The sequence below is a fragment of the Typopeltis vanoorti genome, chromosome 7 (assembly GCF_054136105.1).
Source record: "Typopeltis vanoorti isolate ZY-2024b chromosome 7, IOZ_Tvanoo_1.0, whole genome shotgun sequence".
Taxonomy (NCBI): Eukaryota; Metazoa; Arthropoda; class Arachnida; order Uropygi; family Thelyphonidae; genus Typopeltis; species Typopeltis vanoorti.
The window spans coordinates 27,219,468-27,237,741 of record NC_143555.1 but is presented as its reverse complement, the minus strand read 5'-3'; the positions used below and the strand labels follow the sequence as shown (position 1 = coordinate 27,237,741).

Genomic DNA, 18,274 nt, shown 5'->3' with positions numbered 1-18,274 from the left:
TTTGTTCACTAATCCAAGTTGTTTATACATTTCTTCATCACCACCCTCTGCATTCCCAGGCCTATAACAACATCCAACTAAATATGTCTTCCTCTCAACTTCCATGTTACACCACACTGCCTCATAACCATTGCCACTATTTCTCCCTTAAATCCACATAAGGTAAATTTAATTCCCCACTATCATCAGAAGCACTCCCACTCTCCTTGCCCTTTCTATCCTCATGAAAAATACTGTATCCTTCCATTTCTATTCCTGTTACGATATCATCTTATGCAAACTATGCAGAGAGACATTTCAGTATAGAGTATGTCCATCCCAAGCTGCAATGCAGCTCTCACAAAGTTGTACCATGCTTAGCACCAAGTGATTCAAGAGTTCTTGAGGCAAACTGGCTCACTCCTTCTTCAGAGCAAGGATATGGCTTTTTTTTTGTTTTCTGGAGGAGGAATTTTGAGCAGCAATGCATCTTGCCATTATGTCCCCAACATAATGTGCCTGGATACAATGCTATGTGGGATTCCAAATTCTCTTGCAATATCAGTAATTATGTGGCATTCTTCAAGCGTTTGAGTAATTCTTCCCCATTTAAAATCATCTGGATGATATTTTTGAGATATTACAAGACATCCTAGTTTGCAACTTTATTCCTTCATGAAAAGAGCTTCCTTCAAACACAATTTGCTTAGCATGGCCTTTTATCTTTTATTCTGTTGAGTGCTAACCATGTGACCCCTTTGTGTGCAATTTGCAAATTTTAATGCCTACCTGCTTTCTACTTGAAATCTTCAGGCATACAAATTGCCACAAGCTGATTCATTAGAATCTGTGGTTATTATCTTCAGAAAAAGTGTTTGTCCTTAGGTTCTGGGCACCTGTATGGAACATACACTACATTGTAGAAAACCCTCATGCTAAACTTGTTAACAAGAAACTTTCGCTACCATTTTCCTTGTACAAATATATGCCATGAAAAAATGCATTGTAAATGTTATCACATATTAAATTTCAGAAACAAACACACACACACACACACTCAACTTTACTGTCTAAAGTAAATAAGATATAACCAAAAATAATTACTAATATTCACTTAAATAAAAGATTTATATGTAGGACATGGGCAACAACAGTACTGCTACTGTTCAATGTGTATATGTGAACACACACCCACCCACCCTATATATATTAAACTTACTCAATGTTTAAACCTTCAACATTAGGTCATCTTCTGAAGTGTGTGTATATTATACACACACTTCAGAAGATGATCTGGTTAGGCAAAGGGCATACTGCACTACACGGAAGGTTACAGCAGTACTCAAGGTCATACAAAAAAGCAAATTTAAAAAAATTTAGTAAAGCAAAGCAGTATCTACATATAAGTACAATTGATAATGAAATATGTTTGCAGAAATTAAATTATTTTAAAAGATCCTTAAGATATTTTAAAAGATCGAATTGTCTGAGTCTGTTAAGATCAGCATGAGTATATAAGTATCCCATGCTAAACGTGGTTTTGTTTAACATGGGATTTGATTAATATGGTGAAATTAATTGCAGTAATCCCTTGATATATGTGGCAAGAGTTTTGATTAACACGCCTTTAAATTTACCACGCAAAAACATGCAAGCCTCATGGCGTGAGCATGATGACGTAAAGTTGTATCTACATCTGCAAGTATGCAATGCACATGTAACTGGAGTGCTATAATGGTTGAAATAGAAGATCTGTTGATTATTTGCTGGAAGACTGCAATCAAAACAGAATTCCAATTAGTGCCTATAATATCATGCCAAAAGCTCTAAGCCTGTTTTCAAGACTTAAAGAGACTAAATATAAAGAAGACAATTCCAAATTCGCAGCTAGCAAAGGCTGGCTTGAAAATATTAAATCTAGAGCTGGACTAAAGAATGTGAAAATAACAGGTGAAGCTGCAAGTGCTGATGAAGATGCTGCATCCACATTTCCTGCTGAGCTGCAGAAAATTCTTACGATTATTGCCAAATTTTCAATGTAGATGAAACTGGCCTCTGTTGGAAAAAAATGCCTTCTAGAACTTTTATATCAAAAAAAGAAGCAGCGCAGCCAAAAGGATGTAAGCCCATTTTCTTAAAAAGACATTCTCAAAGGCAGTAGAAACAACAACGGGAGAAAATGCGATTACAATCCAAGAAATTTGGAAAAAGAACTCTTTACCTATAATTTGGCAGGTGAATCAGAAGGACCCAAAGTCTATTCGAAGATCAGTTTAAGTCTTATTTTTGCTCGGCAGTTGAAGCTTACTGCAAGAGAAATAACTTAGCTTTCAAAGCTCTTTTGCTTTTAGAAAACCCACTGATCATCCAAATTCTTTTAATGATCTGTGTGAGAATGTGAAAGTTTTATTTTGCCCACCAAATATGACATCATTGCTACTACCTATGGACATGGGTCATTGCAACTTTCAAAGCCCATTTTCTTAAAAAGACATTCTCAAAGGCAGTAGAAACAACAACAGAAGAAAATGCGATTACATTCCAAGAAATTTGGAAAAAATTTAACACTAAACACGCAATTGAAAACATTCATGACTCGTGGGAGTAAGTGTATTCTATAAGAGCTGTTTGGAAAAACCTTTTGCCAGAATGAGCTAATGAATTAGGTTGTTTTCAAAATCCTGTGAACAACCCGATTGAAGAAATCCTTGCAATTGGTGAAGACCTTGGTTTCAATGGTGTTGATGCAGAAGATGTTAAAGAATTATTGGATTCAAATTCAAAAGATTTCAGTGACAACGATCTTCTTGAAATTGAATAACCCGCATATGAAGACAACGAACAAATGGAATGTGAAGATGAAGTTCCAAAGGAGATAACAATCAAAGAACTGGATGGAATATTTTGCAGTTTAGAATTGCTTAAGCAGCAAGTAATGGATTTGGATCCAGATGTTAATCGAAGAATGCTTGCTCGAGGTCTGGAGAGTCATTTTGCTTGTTATCGTAGAATCTATGCCGATAAGATTAAAACTAAAACTGTTAAAACGACTCTTGATAACTTCTTTTGATAAAAAATTGCAGTAACTAATGTAGGTATAGGCATTTATTAAACATTTACTTTGCATTCATTTTTTATCTTTCCTAAAAGAGTACCATATAAAACGAACTATTAATACAGTAATCGATAATGGACGAATTGTACTATTTACCATTGATTATTATATTTGATTAACACGATTTTGATATATGCAGTAACATCAAGGGATACCTGTATATAATTCACCAGAGTAAAAAAAATTCATTCCTTTCTTCAGTGAAGTGCTGGCACTCCACCAGAACATGACTACTGATGAGATGCATGTTGCATTATTCACACATAGCTGGGTATTCAGCAAATAATAAATAAGAATGTGTAAGATGACTTTGACCTATGCAGTGTCTAGCAAGAACAACTTCCTCTCTCGTCGATTCCTGTACTAACTAGACTGCCAATTCTGAATTTTAGACTTAATCTTGTGCAATTAGTTTTTCAGTCTTCCTGCCATGATGATCGCAAATGGGTAATTAGCTCTGCTCTTATAAACCGTCTGCAATATGTATGTAGAATAAGTATGAGCTTATCCTTAATTAGCAGCTGCATCTGCAGTCTCATTTCCCTCAATTCCAACATGGTTGGGAATCCAGCACAACTGAGCATTAAAAGTAAGGGTCTTCATTTTAAACAACACTTACAGAAATTTGCAAAGCACTGGATGCGGACTGTACACAGGAGAGGAGACAGCCTGTAAAGAGTCTGACAAGTCGGTATAAATCATGCACTTTTGGTACCAGTTTAAATAAAATACTCAAACAGGATACCACTATATAGGAGGTTTTGTAACAAAAGAAAGGGATTACAAAATCTGGTTATGATGAGTAAGACAACTCAGGACTCATTTTATTATAAATAAAATTAAATTACTCACAAAATCAACAATGATTAGTACAAATATATTTTTAAAAACAATACATACTTTTTATTTATCATATACCACTATAAATATATTAAATAATAAACATACTTAGCAGAAATAGATGAGGGATATGATGATGCTGCAAACAGCCTTTTAAGAAATCCTGCTTTATCTTTAGAGGTGTTAATCAACACAGTGCTAAACTCACACAGAATTGTCTGCAGAATCTGCAATAATCAGGCATTTTTTTTTATCTCTTAAATATTCAATAACATATTATTTATTACATAGAGTTCAGGCACATGTAGCACAATGAGATAGCCTATTTGGTAATATCATTTAAGTCACTGGAAGGATAAGCTAAGCTTCAGTCTAAGTAAAGGGATTGATATATGAAAGTAATCAGCACCTAAAAGGATATCCAATACGTTTGCTAGAAATCAAGCCCAGATGCCTGCTACTGATCAGTTTTTCTATCATGTGAATAGTTGGTATAACTGGAGCAATGTTATAAAAAAATAATATCCAAGGCTGTAAGGAGTTCACTTTTATAATTAATTTTTTACATTATTGCTAATATGTGACACCTCCAACGAGCCCAAGTACTCATTGAGGGAGGGCACTGTATCTAAAACTGTATCACTGTAACTGTCCATCTCCACCAACTACATAGAATGCCACTGCCATCATCATCTACAGTACACCACCAGCACTAATATTTTTTGTCTGCAAATTTTGTGTCTTCTCATGGCCGATTTGTCTGTATCTGGGGTGAAAAACACAAGTTGCTAGAAGAAAACTCTGTTACCTCCATATGGGATTGACTATCTCACCTTCAACTGAAAAAGCATATATAAAGATACTGTAAAAATCTCACGTAATAAGTTACTTGTTATGTTTATTTTTTACAGTTTTATATATACTGAGTGAAAAATTAATTAATGAGAAGTATGTTTTTATTATATGATAAGATAAAATGTATATATGTATGTGATTGCATTAAATAATGTATTATATGCTTAGAATTACCAGAGCTACCATGTGGTGAAGTGGTAACATAATAAAGGAGACTTAAACAGATTTAAGTAATAAGCTTGCTTCCTATTTATTGTAACCCTTGGGGAATGACATGGCAATGTTGTATGTATATTATAAATTAATTTATGTTGTTTCCTGTAGTGTTTTTATGCCACTCGTAGAATGCAATTGCTGTATTAACAGCAGCCACGTTGTCACTTGAGTTTCATTTCAAAGTGAAACTCAAGTGACAACATGAGTTTTGCTTTGAATCTTGGTAACAGAACATGCAAGTTAGTTGTTGTTTTTAGAGTAGTTGCAGGGAATGGGAACAATAAAAGGTAGGTAAGCAGGAAAGGTCTAATGAACTACCACATTTAGTTCTCTAATCTCAGATAAGTTTTTATACATATCTTTAATCAATCTCCAAGGATATGGAACTATGAAAATAATAACTGAAGGATAGCATAATGTATCAAGCCTTTGTATATGAGAAGCAATCTGCAGCAAAGTTCCTTTTATTGGAAATGCATCTGGAACTGCTCAATTAATGAATTTCTATTGTTTGATTGATTGATTATTTTTCATCCAGACTTCAGAAATTTGAAAGAAAGATGCATTAAGGAAACTAGAAAAAACATTCAAGTATATTGGTCAAGTGAGACTTTTAGCTATTGTATTTAAAGAAGTTAGGGCATTTAAGATAAAATAGATGCTGCAAAGAAAGTTATATGGCCAAGTGAAACAACAGACCTTTTAGCTGAATGCTATGTTCAGTTTGTTTAGTAAAGTATTTAATGTTATCTATCAGTATTGAATTCAGCTGTCAGAGTTTGAGGAGGTGAGAATATTATTTAATTATTTGCATTAAAAAAAAAGTAGATTTATTATGTGTCGTTGTTGCATGGGCCTCCAAGGTGTCCAAAGACCCACTGCAGGAAACCCAAACACAATCTATCTTACCTTTCCTTGAACCCATTAACATACCAAGCACTCACAACTGACTCTGGTAACCCATTCTAACTCACTCACAACTCTCCAAGTAAACAATCTAGTCCTCACACCAATACTAACCACCTATATTCAACTTCCAGGGATGACCCCTTGTTTTGGTCCCTCCAGCCAATTCTCCTGCATCAATCCTATAAAATACTTTAAGCAACTTAAAATGTTTATCATAATCCCCTCTTTTTCTATTATCAACCAACACACACACACACACACACACACACACACACACACACACACACACACACACACACACACACACACACACACACACACACACACACAAAATCAATCAATCCTCATAGGAAACATTTCACAGACCACTTCTTGATCACTTGCCTCTGAATCTTCTCCACCACATCCTCATCCCCAAAAAAAACCCAGGAGACCAGACTAGAGCACAGTAATCCAGATGTGGACATATCAAAACTTCTTTACCTCTGTCCTTTCTTTTAGTGTTGCACGGCGATCAGTATTCATTTTAGAAATTATGGACTTTACAACCATGTTATAAAAAACTCTTTTAATTTCTTGACGTTTCGATCTTCATATTAAGATCATCATCTGGAGCATATACAAATATATAATACAGGACAAGCTGAGTTACATTACATACAGCTAAAGAAACAATGATTTGATCACAGGTTATTCTACTGGCATGATCTCCAGTTAAAAAAAAAAAATTTTTTTTTTAATTATTTAGAAACTAAATCAAGCTAAATTCTATTTATGATAACATTAATAAACATTCTTTCTTATAGTTTTCCTTCAATAACAATGATGTCCTATTTTTAGCATTACAATTGTTATTTTTGATTTATGATCCTGGATTATCTACAGTCCTGTTTATAGTTACTCTTAGAGAGGAAGGTTCCGTGGGTCGAATATGTGCCTTCCATATGTTTGGGATTTTTAGACCATCATTATTGTTCAGATTAGCATGGTTGATAATAATCTCACAGGCTAACTTAAATTTGCGTTCATACAATGTTTTAGTGTGATGTAGACAACTAGTGCTTTTCCAGTCAATTCTAAGTACGGTGCTCAGGAATTGACATAGAAAATCACATTGACGGAAAAGCACTAGTTGTATGTATGAAACACCACACTGTATGAATGCAAATTTAAGAAAGCCTGTGAGATTATTATCAACCACCCCAATCTGAACAATACTGATGGTCTAAAAATCCCAAACATATGGAAGGCACATATTTGACCCACGGAACCTTCCTCTCTAAGAGTAACTATAAACAGGACTGTAGATAATCCAGGATCCTAAATCAAAAATAACAATTGTAATGCTAAAAATAGGACATCACTGTTACTGAAAGAAAACTATCTATAAGAAAGAATGTTTATTCATGTTATCATAAATAGAATTTAGCTTGATGTAGTTTCTAAATAATTAAAAAAAAATATTTTTTCCCATTAGAGGTCATGCCAGTAGAATAACCTGTGATCAAATCATTGTTTCTCTAGCTAACTGTATGCAATGTAACTCAGCTTGTCCTGTATATTTGTATATGCTCCAGATGACGACCTTAATATGAAGATCAAAACGTCAGGAAATTAAAAGTTTTTTATAACATGGTTGTAAAGTTCATAATTTCTAAAATGAAGATTCCTTACCTCTAATTGTTAACATGTTCTTCAGTAGCCTAGTAATTTCATGGGCTACCATAGCAACATGTCCTCTAAACTTTAGCTCTTTCCTGGAGTACAGTGCTATCAATGTGACACATGGGTTGTAATCTATTTATCCCAAAATGCATAACTTGACATTTCTCCACAATAAACTGATACCATTATCTTTTGCCCAAACTGACAGGCTATTTAAATCATCCTGCAATCTCTCCACTTTGCCTTGATTAACTATTACTCTACTTAATTTCACATCATCAGCAAACAACTGAATATATCCTTTCAGGTTATTTCCTATATCATTTATGTACAAATTAAACAGCAATGGTCCCAGCACCAAACCTCTCAGAACACCATTAATCACCCATTTTCACCTCAATTCTGTCCCTCCGTATACTATTTTTTGATCTCTGTTCAGCAGCCACCCTCTTATCCACTTAACCATTGTCATATCCATCCGCAATTGTTCTAATTTGTGTAACAAAGTTCCTTGTAGTAGTATTCTGTCAAATGCCTTTGCAAAATCCAGCAGAATGATTGTGTAGCCATTTCGTTTATCCAACTCTGCTGTTACGCTATTATAAAAAGTTAGTAAAGTACCAAGCCACGACTGACCCTTCACAAAGCCATGTTGTCACCCTTGTATTTTTATCCACCCATTCTTGAATTCTCTTTTTGACCAATTTTTCCAGTACTTTTACTACCACACCCGAGATACTGATTGGTCTATAATTTGCTACTGCAGTCTTAGAACCTACCTTATGCAAGAGAGTTATTTTGGCCCCTTGGAATTCTACCAGAGCTGAGACTTAAAGAGCCTAGTCAGCAGCATTGGCAGCTCCCTTGCACATTGTCACAAAACTTGGGCTGATATCCTATCTAATCGCACAGCTGTATTTATATTGAGATTCTGCAATATCCTAAGAACCTCCAATTCATCAACCTCTGTTCTCACATTAGTGTTAATGTCATACAGGGTGTTCGGGATAAATTTGACATATTTATAATTAATTATATTTTTCCGTAAGTTACATGTATTAACACACACTTCTCTTCATTTAAAAGTTTGGACCCTTCTTCATTCATATACAAGATGTCAGAAAGGATGGATAGCTGGAACCCACCTGAATCATGGAAGAGAATAACTTGTATCATGATGATTCGTGCCCGCCATCAAAATAAGGATATTACGACTGCTGCCCAATGCTCCCTGAATACAGTAAAAAGAATCAGGCATGAACTAGAGACTTGCAATGGTGACTACGAGGATGTAGCAAGAAGAAAGATCCCTAGCAGACGATCTGATTGCGTTCGTACAGCAGAATTCCTCGCAAATCTGCAGGAACAGGTGTTGAAGAACCCTGGCATTGGAATTCGGGCTTTGTTCGTGGAGTTGCTAACTGTAGTCAAGCCCTGGATAACAAGGGTAGCCAATGGTAGGCCGTATGTATGGCAGCAGGATTCGGCCCCTTGCCACACCTCTGGGAAAAGTCAAAAATGGTTGTCTGAAAATTTCTACGACTTCACCAGTCCAAATGTTTGGCCTCCAAACTCCCCAGACCTTAACCCCATGGATTATTTTGTATGGGGCGCAGTTGAAAAAGACACCAATCGCACTTCCAGTAATACAAAAGCCCAGTTAATGGATAAAATTAAAACAGTTTTTGCGGCCCTTCCCAGGGAGACTGTAGCATCAGCTTGTTCGAGGTTCCGAAGCAGAATTGAAGCTGTGATCGATGCTAATGGTGGTTATTTTGAGTAAATCTTGTTGATAGTATTGTAATTAACTCTGCCTGTAATGTTTTTTTGTCAATTCATTAAATTTAATAGATACAAAGAAGATTTTCTTTTTCCTTACGAAACTGTCAAATTTATCCCGAACACCCCTGTATATGTTATGCAATAACCTCACTAGAATGACATACCCTTGCAAAGTGGTCACTCAGTAACTGAACTATTTTATCTGCTTCTCACCTCATGCCCATCATCACACATTAAAGTTAATCTTCCACAGTCATTCTTCTCTTACCGCATAACGAAAAAATTCTTAGGTATTTCCTTTGGCCTGCTCAGCTAGATTCTTCTCATAAACTGATTTTGCCTTCATTGCCATGCTGGTTACCTTCCTTGCCTCTGCCTTATACTGTTCATATTTGCTGGTCACTTTTCTCTTTATATACCCTCCACAGCATTTCCTTCTAATACAGGACATGCTTAATGATATTACTCATCTATCTAATTCCTACCTGATTAACCCTCCTTACCTTAGATATACAATTTAATATTGCTTCCTCTAGATCAGTGTTTCTCAACCTGAGGTCCACGGACCACAGGTGGGCCGCAGGCAGACTTAAATTAATTAAATAAACATCATCATCATCAAATTCCTGCCATATACCCTCAAGGGGTGTACAGGATATGATAGTATTACATGAAAAAAATTACATCATTATTAATTTCCTATTTACAATTTTCCTCCAAATCAGTCTGTTACTTGTCAACACTCCAACATTATCAGATTTTATATTTCTATCGTCTAAAGCACTTCGTACCGTATCAATCCACCTATATCTTGGTCTTCCTCTGGGTCGTTTTGCTGCCAACCTGGCAGAGAACACTTGTTTTGCTAATCTTTCCTCGCCCATTCTGTTTAAGTGACCATACCACCTGAGATTAGCTCTGCTAACGCATTCCTGGATGCTGACAATGTCAAGTTCTTTCCTAATATCTTCGTTTTTAATATGATACTGCCATTGATGCAATCTGTTCATGCCTATAATCTTTCTCAGGACTCTCATATCTGTGGTCTCTAGTCTTTGGTCAAGTGTTTTACTTCTGACCCAGCTCTCAGATCCATAAGTTAAAACTGGTTTGAACACTGTCTTGTATACATACAGCTAATTTAGTGTTCCGACTAATTTCTCTCTTATTCCATATGAATTTATTCAATTGATTGACTTCCCACCATACCAGCTTTGCTGATTCTGTTGTCTATTTCTATATTTAATTTACCATCTTCAGTAAAAATCGTGCCTAAATAGCTGAAATGTTTTACTTGTTCCACAGGTTCTCCATTCACAACACAGTTGACATTTTCAATGATTCTGCCTATTTTCATTGTCTTTGTCTTTTTATTGCTGACCTTCATACCATATCTATTACAACAGCTATTCAATTTAGTCAGAGAATCTTGCAAACTTGTAACGGATTTATTTAGAAGTATAACATCATCCGCATAAAGCAAAGAGCTGACATTAACATCTCCAATTTTGATATCATGTTTAATACCAGTTTCCTTCATAATGTGATCCATATAGATAATGAATAACAGAGGGGATAATGTACATCCTTGTCTCACACCAGATTTAACATTAAACCATCTTCCTGTACTTCCTTCAATTCTAACTGATGATTTACAACTCAAATAAAGACTAAGTATTGCTTGATATAATGCCCCATTGACACCATATAACTGCAGCGTATTGAATAGTTTCTCTCTTGGTACCTTGTCATATGCCTTTTCCAAATCGACAAAACTTAAATACGGATCTTTGTTATATTCCCATGCTTTCTCGACTATTTGTCGTAAAGTGAAAATCTGATCCTGACAGCCTCTATTTGGCCTGAATCCAGCTTGTTCTTCACCAAGCTTTTCTACCACAATTCTTCTCAACCGTTTCTCAAGTATACTTGCATAGATCTTGCCAGGAACACTCAGTAGGGAAATACCTCTGTAATTCTCACATGCAGTTTTATTTCCCTTTTTATATATGGGTACTATGAGAGCTCTACTCCAATCATCAGGAATTCGTCCCTCTGTCCAGGCTTTCAGAACTATGCAGTGCAGCCACTGTAAGACTCTTATACCACCATGCTTCAGCATTTCTGGTCGAATATCATCTACTCCTGCTGCCTTTCCACATTTCAAGCCTTTGATGGCTTTTTCTACTTCAAGCATGGATATGTATTCCTGACTGCATGCCTGGTCAGTGTTTTTATTAATTAATTAAATAAAATTAATTTAAATATTAATTAAATAAATATATATTTTTTAATTATCCAGAGAAATTAAAATTTAATAAGTAAAAAATTATTGAAATCAAATGGAGACTTAAAAAAACAACAAATAGCGTCAGAAAGTTCAAAGGTGGAGGCAATAAAACTATATTGTTGTTCACTTCACCCCTCTTTTATTACTCATCATTCTGGCACCACAATAATTTGTAGTGGCAGAATGACGAATAATAAGAGGAGTGAAGTGAACAACAATATAATTTTATTACTTCCGCCTTCCCTTGTTGTTTTGTCAGATTTGAAGTGAAAATGTGTTATCCGCATTTCAACAAATTGCTTGTTGTTTATTGATTTTTATTACTGAAGATTTTCCTCCTTCAACCAATGCTCAGTAAACCTTCAAAAGTGCTAAATGATGCTTGGACAAATTGTTTTTCCATTATTGTTTTTTAATAATGGAAAAGTGGCTTAGAACTAGGACTTTGAAAAGAAGAGCAAATGAAACAGGTGATGCTAACCGTAATTGTGATACACGTGTTGTAACGGCGAGGAAATATGATACTATTAAAGCAGAAGAAACAAGCAGTTCAAAGAAAAAAATACAGTAGGAAATATAAGTTCATATTTGGAATTCGGGTTCACTTGGTGGTGAGATGAAAGTGAACAGAAATCTCAATCTGTTTTGTGTTATAAAGTGTTGTCGAACGAATGTATGAAACCTTCGAAACTCTGGCATTTAGAAACTAAACATTGTGATGTGGGAAAAAAAAAAAAAAAAAAAAAAAAAAAAAAAAAAAAAAAAAAAAAAACAATTTCAGTGATGCTTAGCCACATTAAATCATAGAAAGATATAGTTTCGGCCACGGATTCGATCCATAGCAAGGCACTGGAAGCATCTATCTCTTAAGTTTGCGCATAGCTAAATCTTTCTATCGGGGAAAATTTACTACTTCCAGCTATAACAGATGTGTAAAAACTATGTTTAGCAACAAGTTACTAAAAGATGTTGATTTGACTCCTCTTTCGATGACACTGTAGGTTGCAAAATTATGGCAAGTGATGTCGAATCTCAGTTAACCAAAAGAGTTAAGAAGAGCCCTTATTATGCATTACAAATAGACGAGACTCCTGATGTTACACAGTTAATATGATATGCAAGATATGCACATGATAACAGCATTAATGACGATTCTGTTTTGTACAACTTTATCATCCCAAACAACTGAAGAAGAAATATTTCACACTCTCAATAATTACATAATACACAAAGAGATCCAGTGAGAAAAATGCATGGGCTTCTGTTAGGATGGAGCTCACTCCCTTACAAGCAGGTATAGTTGGGGGTTGTTTCTATGGTCAAGGAAGTGGCTCTGGATATGAATCGGGTATATTGTTTCATACATAGCGAAAGGTTGGCCAGGAAAGGAATGCCACAAGAATTTAAAACTGTGCTATACATCGCTGTAAAGCTAGTTAATTTTATTAAGGCTCGACCATTAAATAACAGGTTATTTTCAGTTTCTGCAATGAAATGGGCAGTGAATATATACATTTGCTTCATTCTGAAATTAGCAGGATTTCCATGGGCATAGTACTTACAAACTTATTTCAATTAAGGCATGAAATTTTATTGTTTATAAATGAACGTAATTCTAATTTTGCATCGCTCCTTGTTGACAAAGCATGGTTATCAATACTATCCTATCTTTCAGACATTTTTTCCGAAATTAAATGAACTAAATCTCTCCCTTCAGAGAAATTCTTCAACTGTTCTTGATGCCTACGACAAAATAAAGGCATTCGAGTTAAAAACAAAACAAAACTGGTGTGGTGCAATACTTATGTAAAAGACAGACAATTTGCACCTTTTCTAACATTGGAATCTTTTTTTAGGGTAAAAAATGATCTTTTTGTTGATTCTGAGTTTCTGGAAAGGGTTTCTGATCACCTCAAAACTCAAACAGAATTTTGAAACATATTTTCCAAGTAACTTTTATAAGAAATTTTTATGGGTTTGAGATCTATTTCTGGCTTATAGTCATGATAACGACCTTTTGTTATCGAAAAAAGAACAGCTAATCGAGCTTTCAAGTGACAGTGGGCCTAAAATGCAATTCTGTGTTCTTTGTTTTGTTCGACTTTGGATCTCGCCTTTGGTGAGAAGTGACTTTTCAGAATTATCTGAAGCACCGAAAATCGTGATGTAATGTTCTACAATCTATCTTTGTGAGAAAGGATTTTCATCGATCCCTCAAATAAAAACAAAATACAGAATTCGTCTTAGTGTGCGTGCCGATCTTCGACTGAAGTTAACTAATATTGAGCCAGATATCCAGCAACTCTGCAAAGGCCAAGAAGCTGAACCATCTCATTAAAAGTAAATAGTCACATAATTATATCATATTATTTATTTGGACCACAATTTCTGAGCATTTTTCGTTACTGGTTTTGGAATTAATCCATTTCAAAAATCGGAGATGAAACAAAAGTTACACAAAGTGACATCACGGTGAGGCTTAGCTCTGCTGCCGAGGAGGATAGCTGGCCGCGTCCCATTTAGCGAAGTTCTGTATCTCATATGGTCGCTTGCAGGCATATGCAGCCGAGCACACCGAATCCGTCGCATGCAGACAACAAAATCCGTATCATGGAGTGTACAGAAACACTTATCAGAACGTAATAAATACAAGCAGCACACAGGACGGATATAAATAAAACCACCACACGATTAATGAATCTGCCAGATTTACAATGACCACTGTTGTGCCTCTGGGTAAAACAGGACGGATATAATTAAAACCACCACCATAACACGATTAGTACAAATCACATGCGGTATATACGGCATACAGTCACTGGCGGGAAAATGCGCACGACCACGTGGATGGCACTTTGCGACTGACATCATGAGTTGTCTGCTTATAGATATTGGGAATGAACCCACATAACAGGATGTCTTAATTTTTTTTTGCCGGTCATGGAAAACTCATCAGGGAAATAAGGCAATTCGTATTGGCCGGAAGTGTGTGTGTGTGTGGATGGGAGGGGTGAATTAATGGCTTTGGGATGTTTTGAGTGAAATTTTTGGGTATATGCAGGGGATGGTTTGGACAGGGATGTCATCCATGATGGAATCTATGGATGTCAAGTTTGTATTCAGTATTATGATTGAATGGAGTAAGATAAGAACAACATTTTTCCCCTCATCTCACAACGCACTTAGCGAATGGAACAGTTTACATGTCGCAGGTCAAATCAGAGAGTGAGTGAAGATAAAAGTTGTTGTAGGCTTCATGAGTATGGGTAGATGACTGGGGATTACATACAAAATATAAAATTTGCTTTGGGTAGATGAATGGGGACTTCAGCGGGACGTCGCTGACATACCCATTCACTTGCCCACACCACATCGGAAACTGATACCTTTTTATTCCTTTAATAAAAATTAAAACTTTGTTCAGTGATGATACACTTTTAATCGTTTACTTCAATCTTAATTTTGTTTCCATATGTATTTGTAAATATATATATGTTGTAAATGTTGGTAATCCCAACATATATTTAAAAAAAAATTACAACTTAGTGGTCCGTAGAATTGTTTTAGGCATTTTACTGGTCCTTGGGCTTAGAAAGGTTGAGAAACGCTGCTCTAGATGATCCTTAACTACTGCCCATGCACTAATAATATCCTTACCCTGCAGTGTTTTATGCCATGGCACAGATTTAAGTTTCTTTCTAAGCTTGTCATAATCATTTGCCTTGTAGTTCCACATATAGCCCTTCTTGACAAGATATTCTTCCTCGTGGTTTACAATCTCCCAATTCAAGATGACATGGTCACTTTCACCAATCAGAGGTAATGTGGTCAACCTTGTTATGGACAGCTCTTCTGGTCATATAACTAAGTCCAATACTCTCACACCCTTAGTCCTCTCCATTACATGTTGCCTCAAGTAATTATCTCTTAGTAGGTGTATAAATTCTATTTCCTTCCTGCCAGGAAATCTTTCTTCATTCCAGTCTATATATCCGTAGAACGCCCTGGCAACCAACTGTACAGTTTGTATTACTGACCTTGATCTCACACCAAACTGCTTCAAAATGAACAGCCATCCTCCTACCTATCAGTTATTCTTTTTAGCTGCAATTCATCCACTATCATCAGCAGCACTCCTTCCCATCCTATCTGCTTTATCTTCCCTGAAAATACTAAATCTTTCACATTTTATCCATGTTAGTACATCAACTGCTGTTTATAACTTTTGATGAGATTGCATTAACCAATGCCAAAAACTCCTCCCTCTTGTTCCTCATACTTCTGGCATTACTGTATAGAAATGAGAGCATCCCTTCAGGCTCCTGCCCACCTGCACTTCCTGAATTGACTACCCTATTTAATATTTTTGCTTGAGAGACTAGATTCTGCACTTGGTCATTCTCGTGCTCACTCACCTCATAGGTGCCTTCACACAAACTCACCTGCTTCCATCCTAATTGCTTAAGTTAGGATGGAAGCAGGTGAGTTTGTGTGAGTCCCTGAATTTGTGCTTCAGCATGCTCGGTGAACAAAGCTCACTCTAGACAACTAAAACCAAAACCATTTAGATGCAGCCCATAAGCATTGTACAAATCTTTCTTTTGGTCAAACACAGACCACAGATTCACAAATCTTGTCATTCCTTCTGCACAACTTACATATAGACTCATTGGTTAGCAATGCCTTCTTCCTCAGTTCGCCTCTATCATAGCATGGTAGGAGACTTACAATCTTGGTCTTCTTGCTCATCAGTTTTGCCTCTTCTAAAAACTCCTTTACATCCTCCCTCATAGAATACTTCTCAAATCATTTGTGCCAACAAGACAATCATTTCCTTCGACTTACCTTTTTGCATTTGGAAGGTGTGACTAATATGTACATTTTTGCACCAGTGCATTTACAATAGTAGAAATTAATTTATTAACTGTGATTCTATAGAGAAAAGGAATCTCAGACCTCCTTAAAGAGAATTACTTAATATAGAGAATTGCAGATATGTTTACAGTAAATAGTTTAATTTTTGTAAACTCATATTCATTCTCTGGATAAATACAACATATGGGCATTGAAAGCTTGTACCACTGATTCATTCATCATTACAACTTTCATCAGTGATGCAAAACTAGTAGAAGAGTGACAATCAATGAAAATGAGGCAGAGACTGTAGAATGGCATTATCAGAAAGGAATAATGGCTGCCAGTTTAACATGACGAAGTATGTATTTTGTGATGAAGAGATAGATCACGAGCTATGTACTACACTGAATGAATTAAACTGCAGGAAACTGATAAAGGTAGTAGCCAAAATAACACATCAGATTACATGGCTGTGGAGGAACATGCAGACAAAAAGGTTATCATTCTCCTGTATGAGGTTTTAACAGGACTCTGGACAACTGTATGCAGATCTGGTCACCTGGATCCCATGATGATGATGATGAGAAAGTGGTGAGTGATGAAGATTGTGGCAGGTGTATGGAATGTGCCCTATGCACTTCAAAGACAAAGTTTACAAATGAAAAATGCTGTTTTATAGGATAAACACTGAACTTTTTTTTTCAATATATGGTAGAAAGGGCGAGAACAAGAGAGTCATCTCTGTTCTTGCCCTTCAAGAGTAGAATGAGTTACTAGAGGTATATTTGAGTGTTTTGTTAGTAATTTAGTGCAAGGAGAGTATGATAATTATTGTGTGAATAACAGTTAGTGAGTCTCCCATTAAGTCTTTGATATCATGGAGATGCCTGAGAAATAATAATAAAAAAAATACAGCAGATCCTTTATCTGAGTCCCTACATAGCACCACAAGTGGTCATTTATTTTACTCAGTAATTGTCTCATATGAAGGTGGCAGGTTTATTCCTTCTCAAGTTTATCATCCTCAAACTAACCAGAACACATGAAATAGATACAACTACTCGGCAAGCCAGCAGAGTGGTTAATGTATCCGCTCTCCAGCCAAAAGGCTGTGGGTTAAAATCCAAGCGTGGGCATGGATGTTTGTGAAGGTCGGCAGTAGATGGCATTGGTATGGTTGCGGTCAGTTGGTGGAGACAGAGTTGTAGAGCAGGTGCCATCCCTCGATGAGTCCTTGAACTCCCTGGAGGTGTCAAATAATAATAATAATTCATTTATTTATATAGCATATAATGACACAATGTCCAAGAGGACTATAAAGGCAGATATAGCACCATCTTATGAAACCAAGACAAAAAAATAAATAAATCAGTCATATACTAAGTAAGTACAGACATAAGACACAGGCCTCATAGTCTTAGTTGCATTGACAGCAATTCAAAACAACCCAAACCAACTAAATCCAGAGGTTATTTCAATAATTTTTTTTTCTTTTTGGGAGTGGTGAGGGGAGGTTTAGTGAGTGTTTTCATGACAACTAATTTTTGTCCAAGATCTTTGACGAAATAAACTATCGAAAATAAGAGGTTTATGAATGACTAGCTATCACTCTTTCACAACCAGTTGCATGAAAGAAATTTACTAATTTTATTTACTCTGAATAGCAGAAACGGGATGCAACTGGTACTTAGTTATTGACATATAAACATGCCTTGGCATGTTTATATGTTATTGTTATTGGTATAGTTATTGACACTAAATTATCA

General features: G+C 35.8%; 1 protein-coding gene across 3 annotated transcripts in view; it reads right to left on the bottom strand.

Moving 5' to 3' along the window:
• The window catches only part of Epg5 (ectopic P-granules autophagy protein 5), a 923,436-nt gene that overhangs the window by 38,493 nt on the left and 866,669 nt on the right, over positions 1 to 18,274 (bottom strand). For all 3 annotated transcript variants that reach the window (XM_090395199.1, XM_090395200.1, XM_090395201.1), the window contains one exon: positions 4,043 to 4,161. In XM_090395199.1, the coding sequence (XP_090251325.1) occupies positions 4,043 to 4,161 (119 nt within the window). Of the gene's footprint in view, positions 1 to 4,042; positions 4,162 to 18,274 lie in introns of those variants that run through there.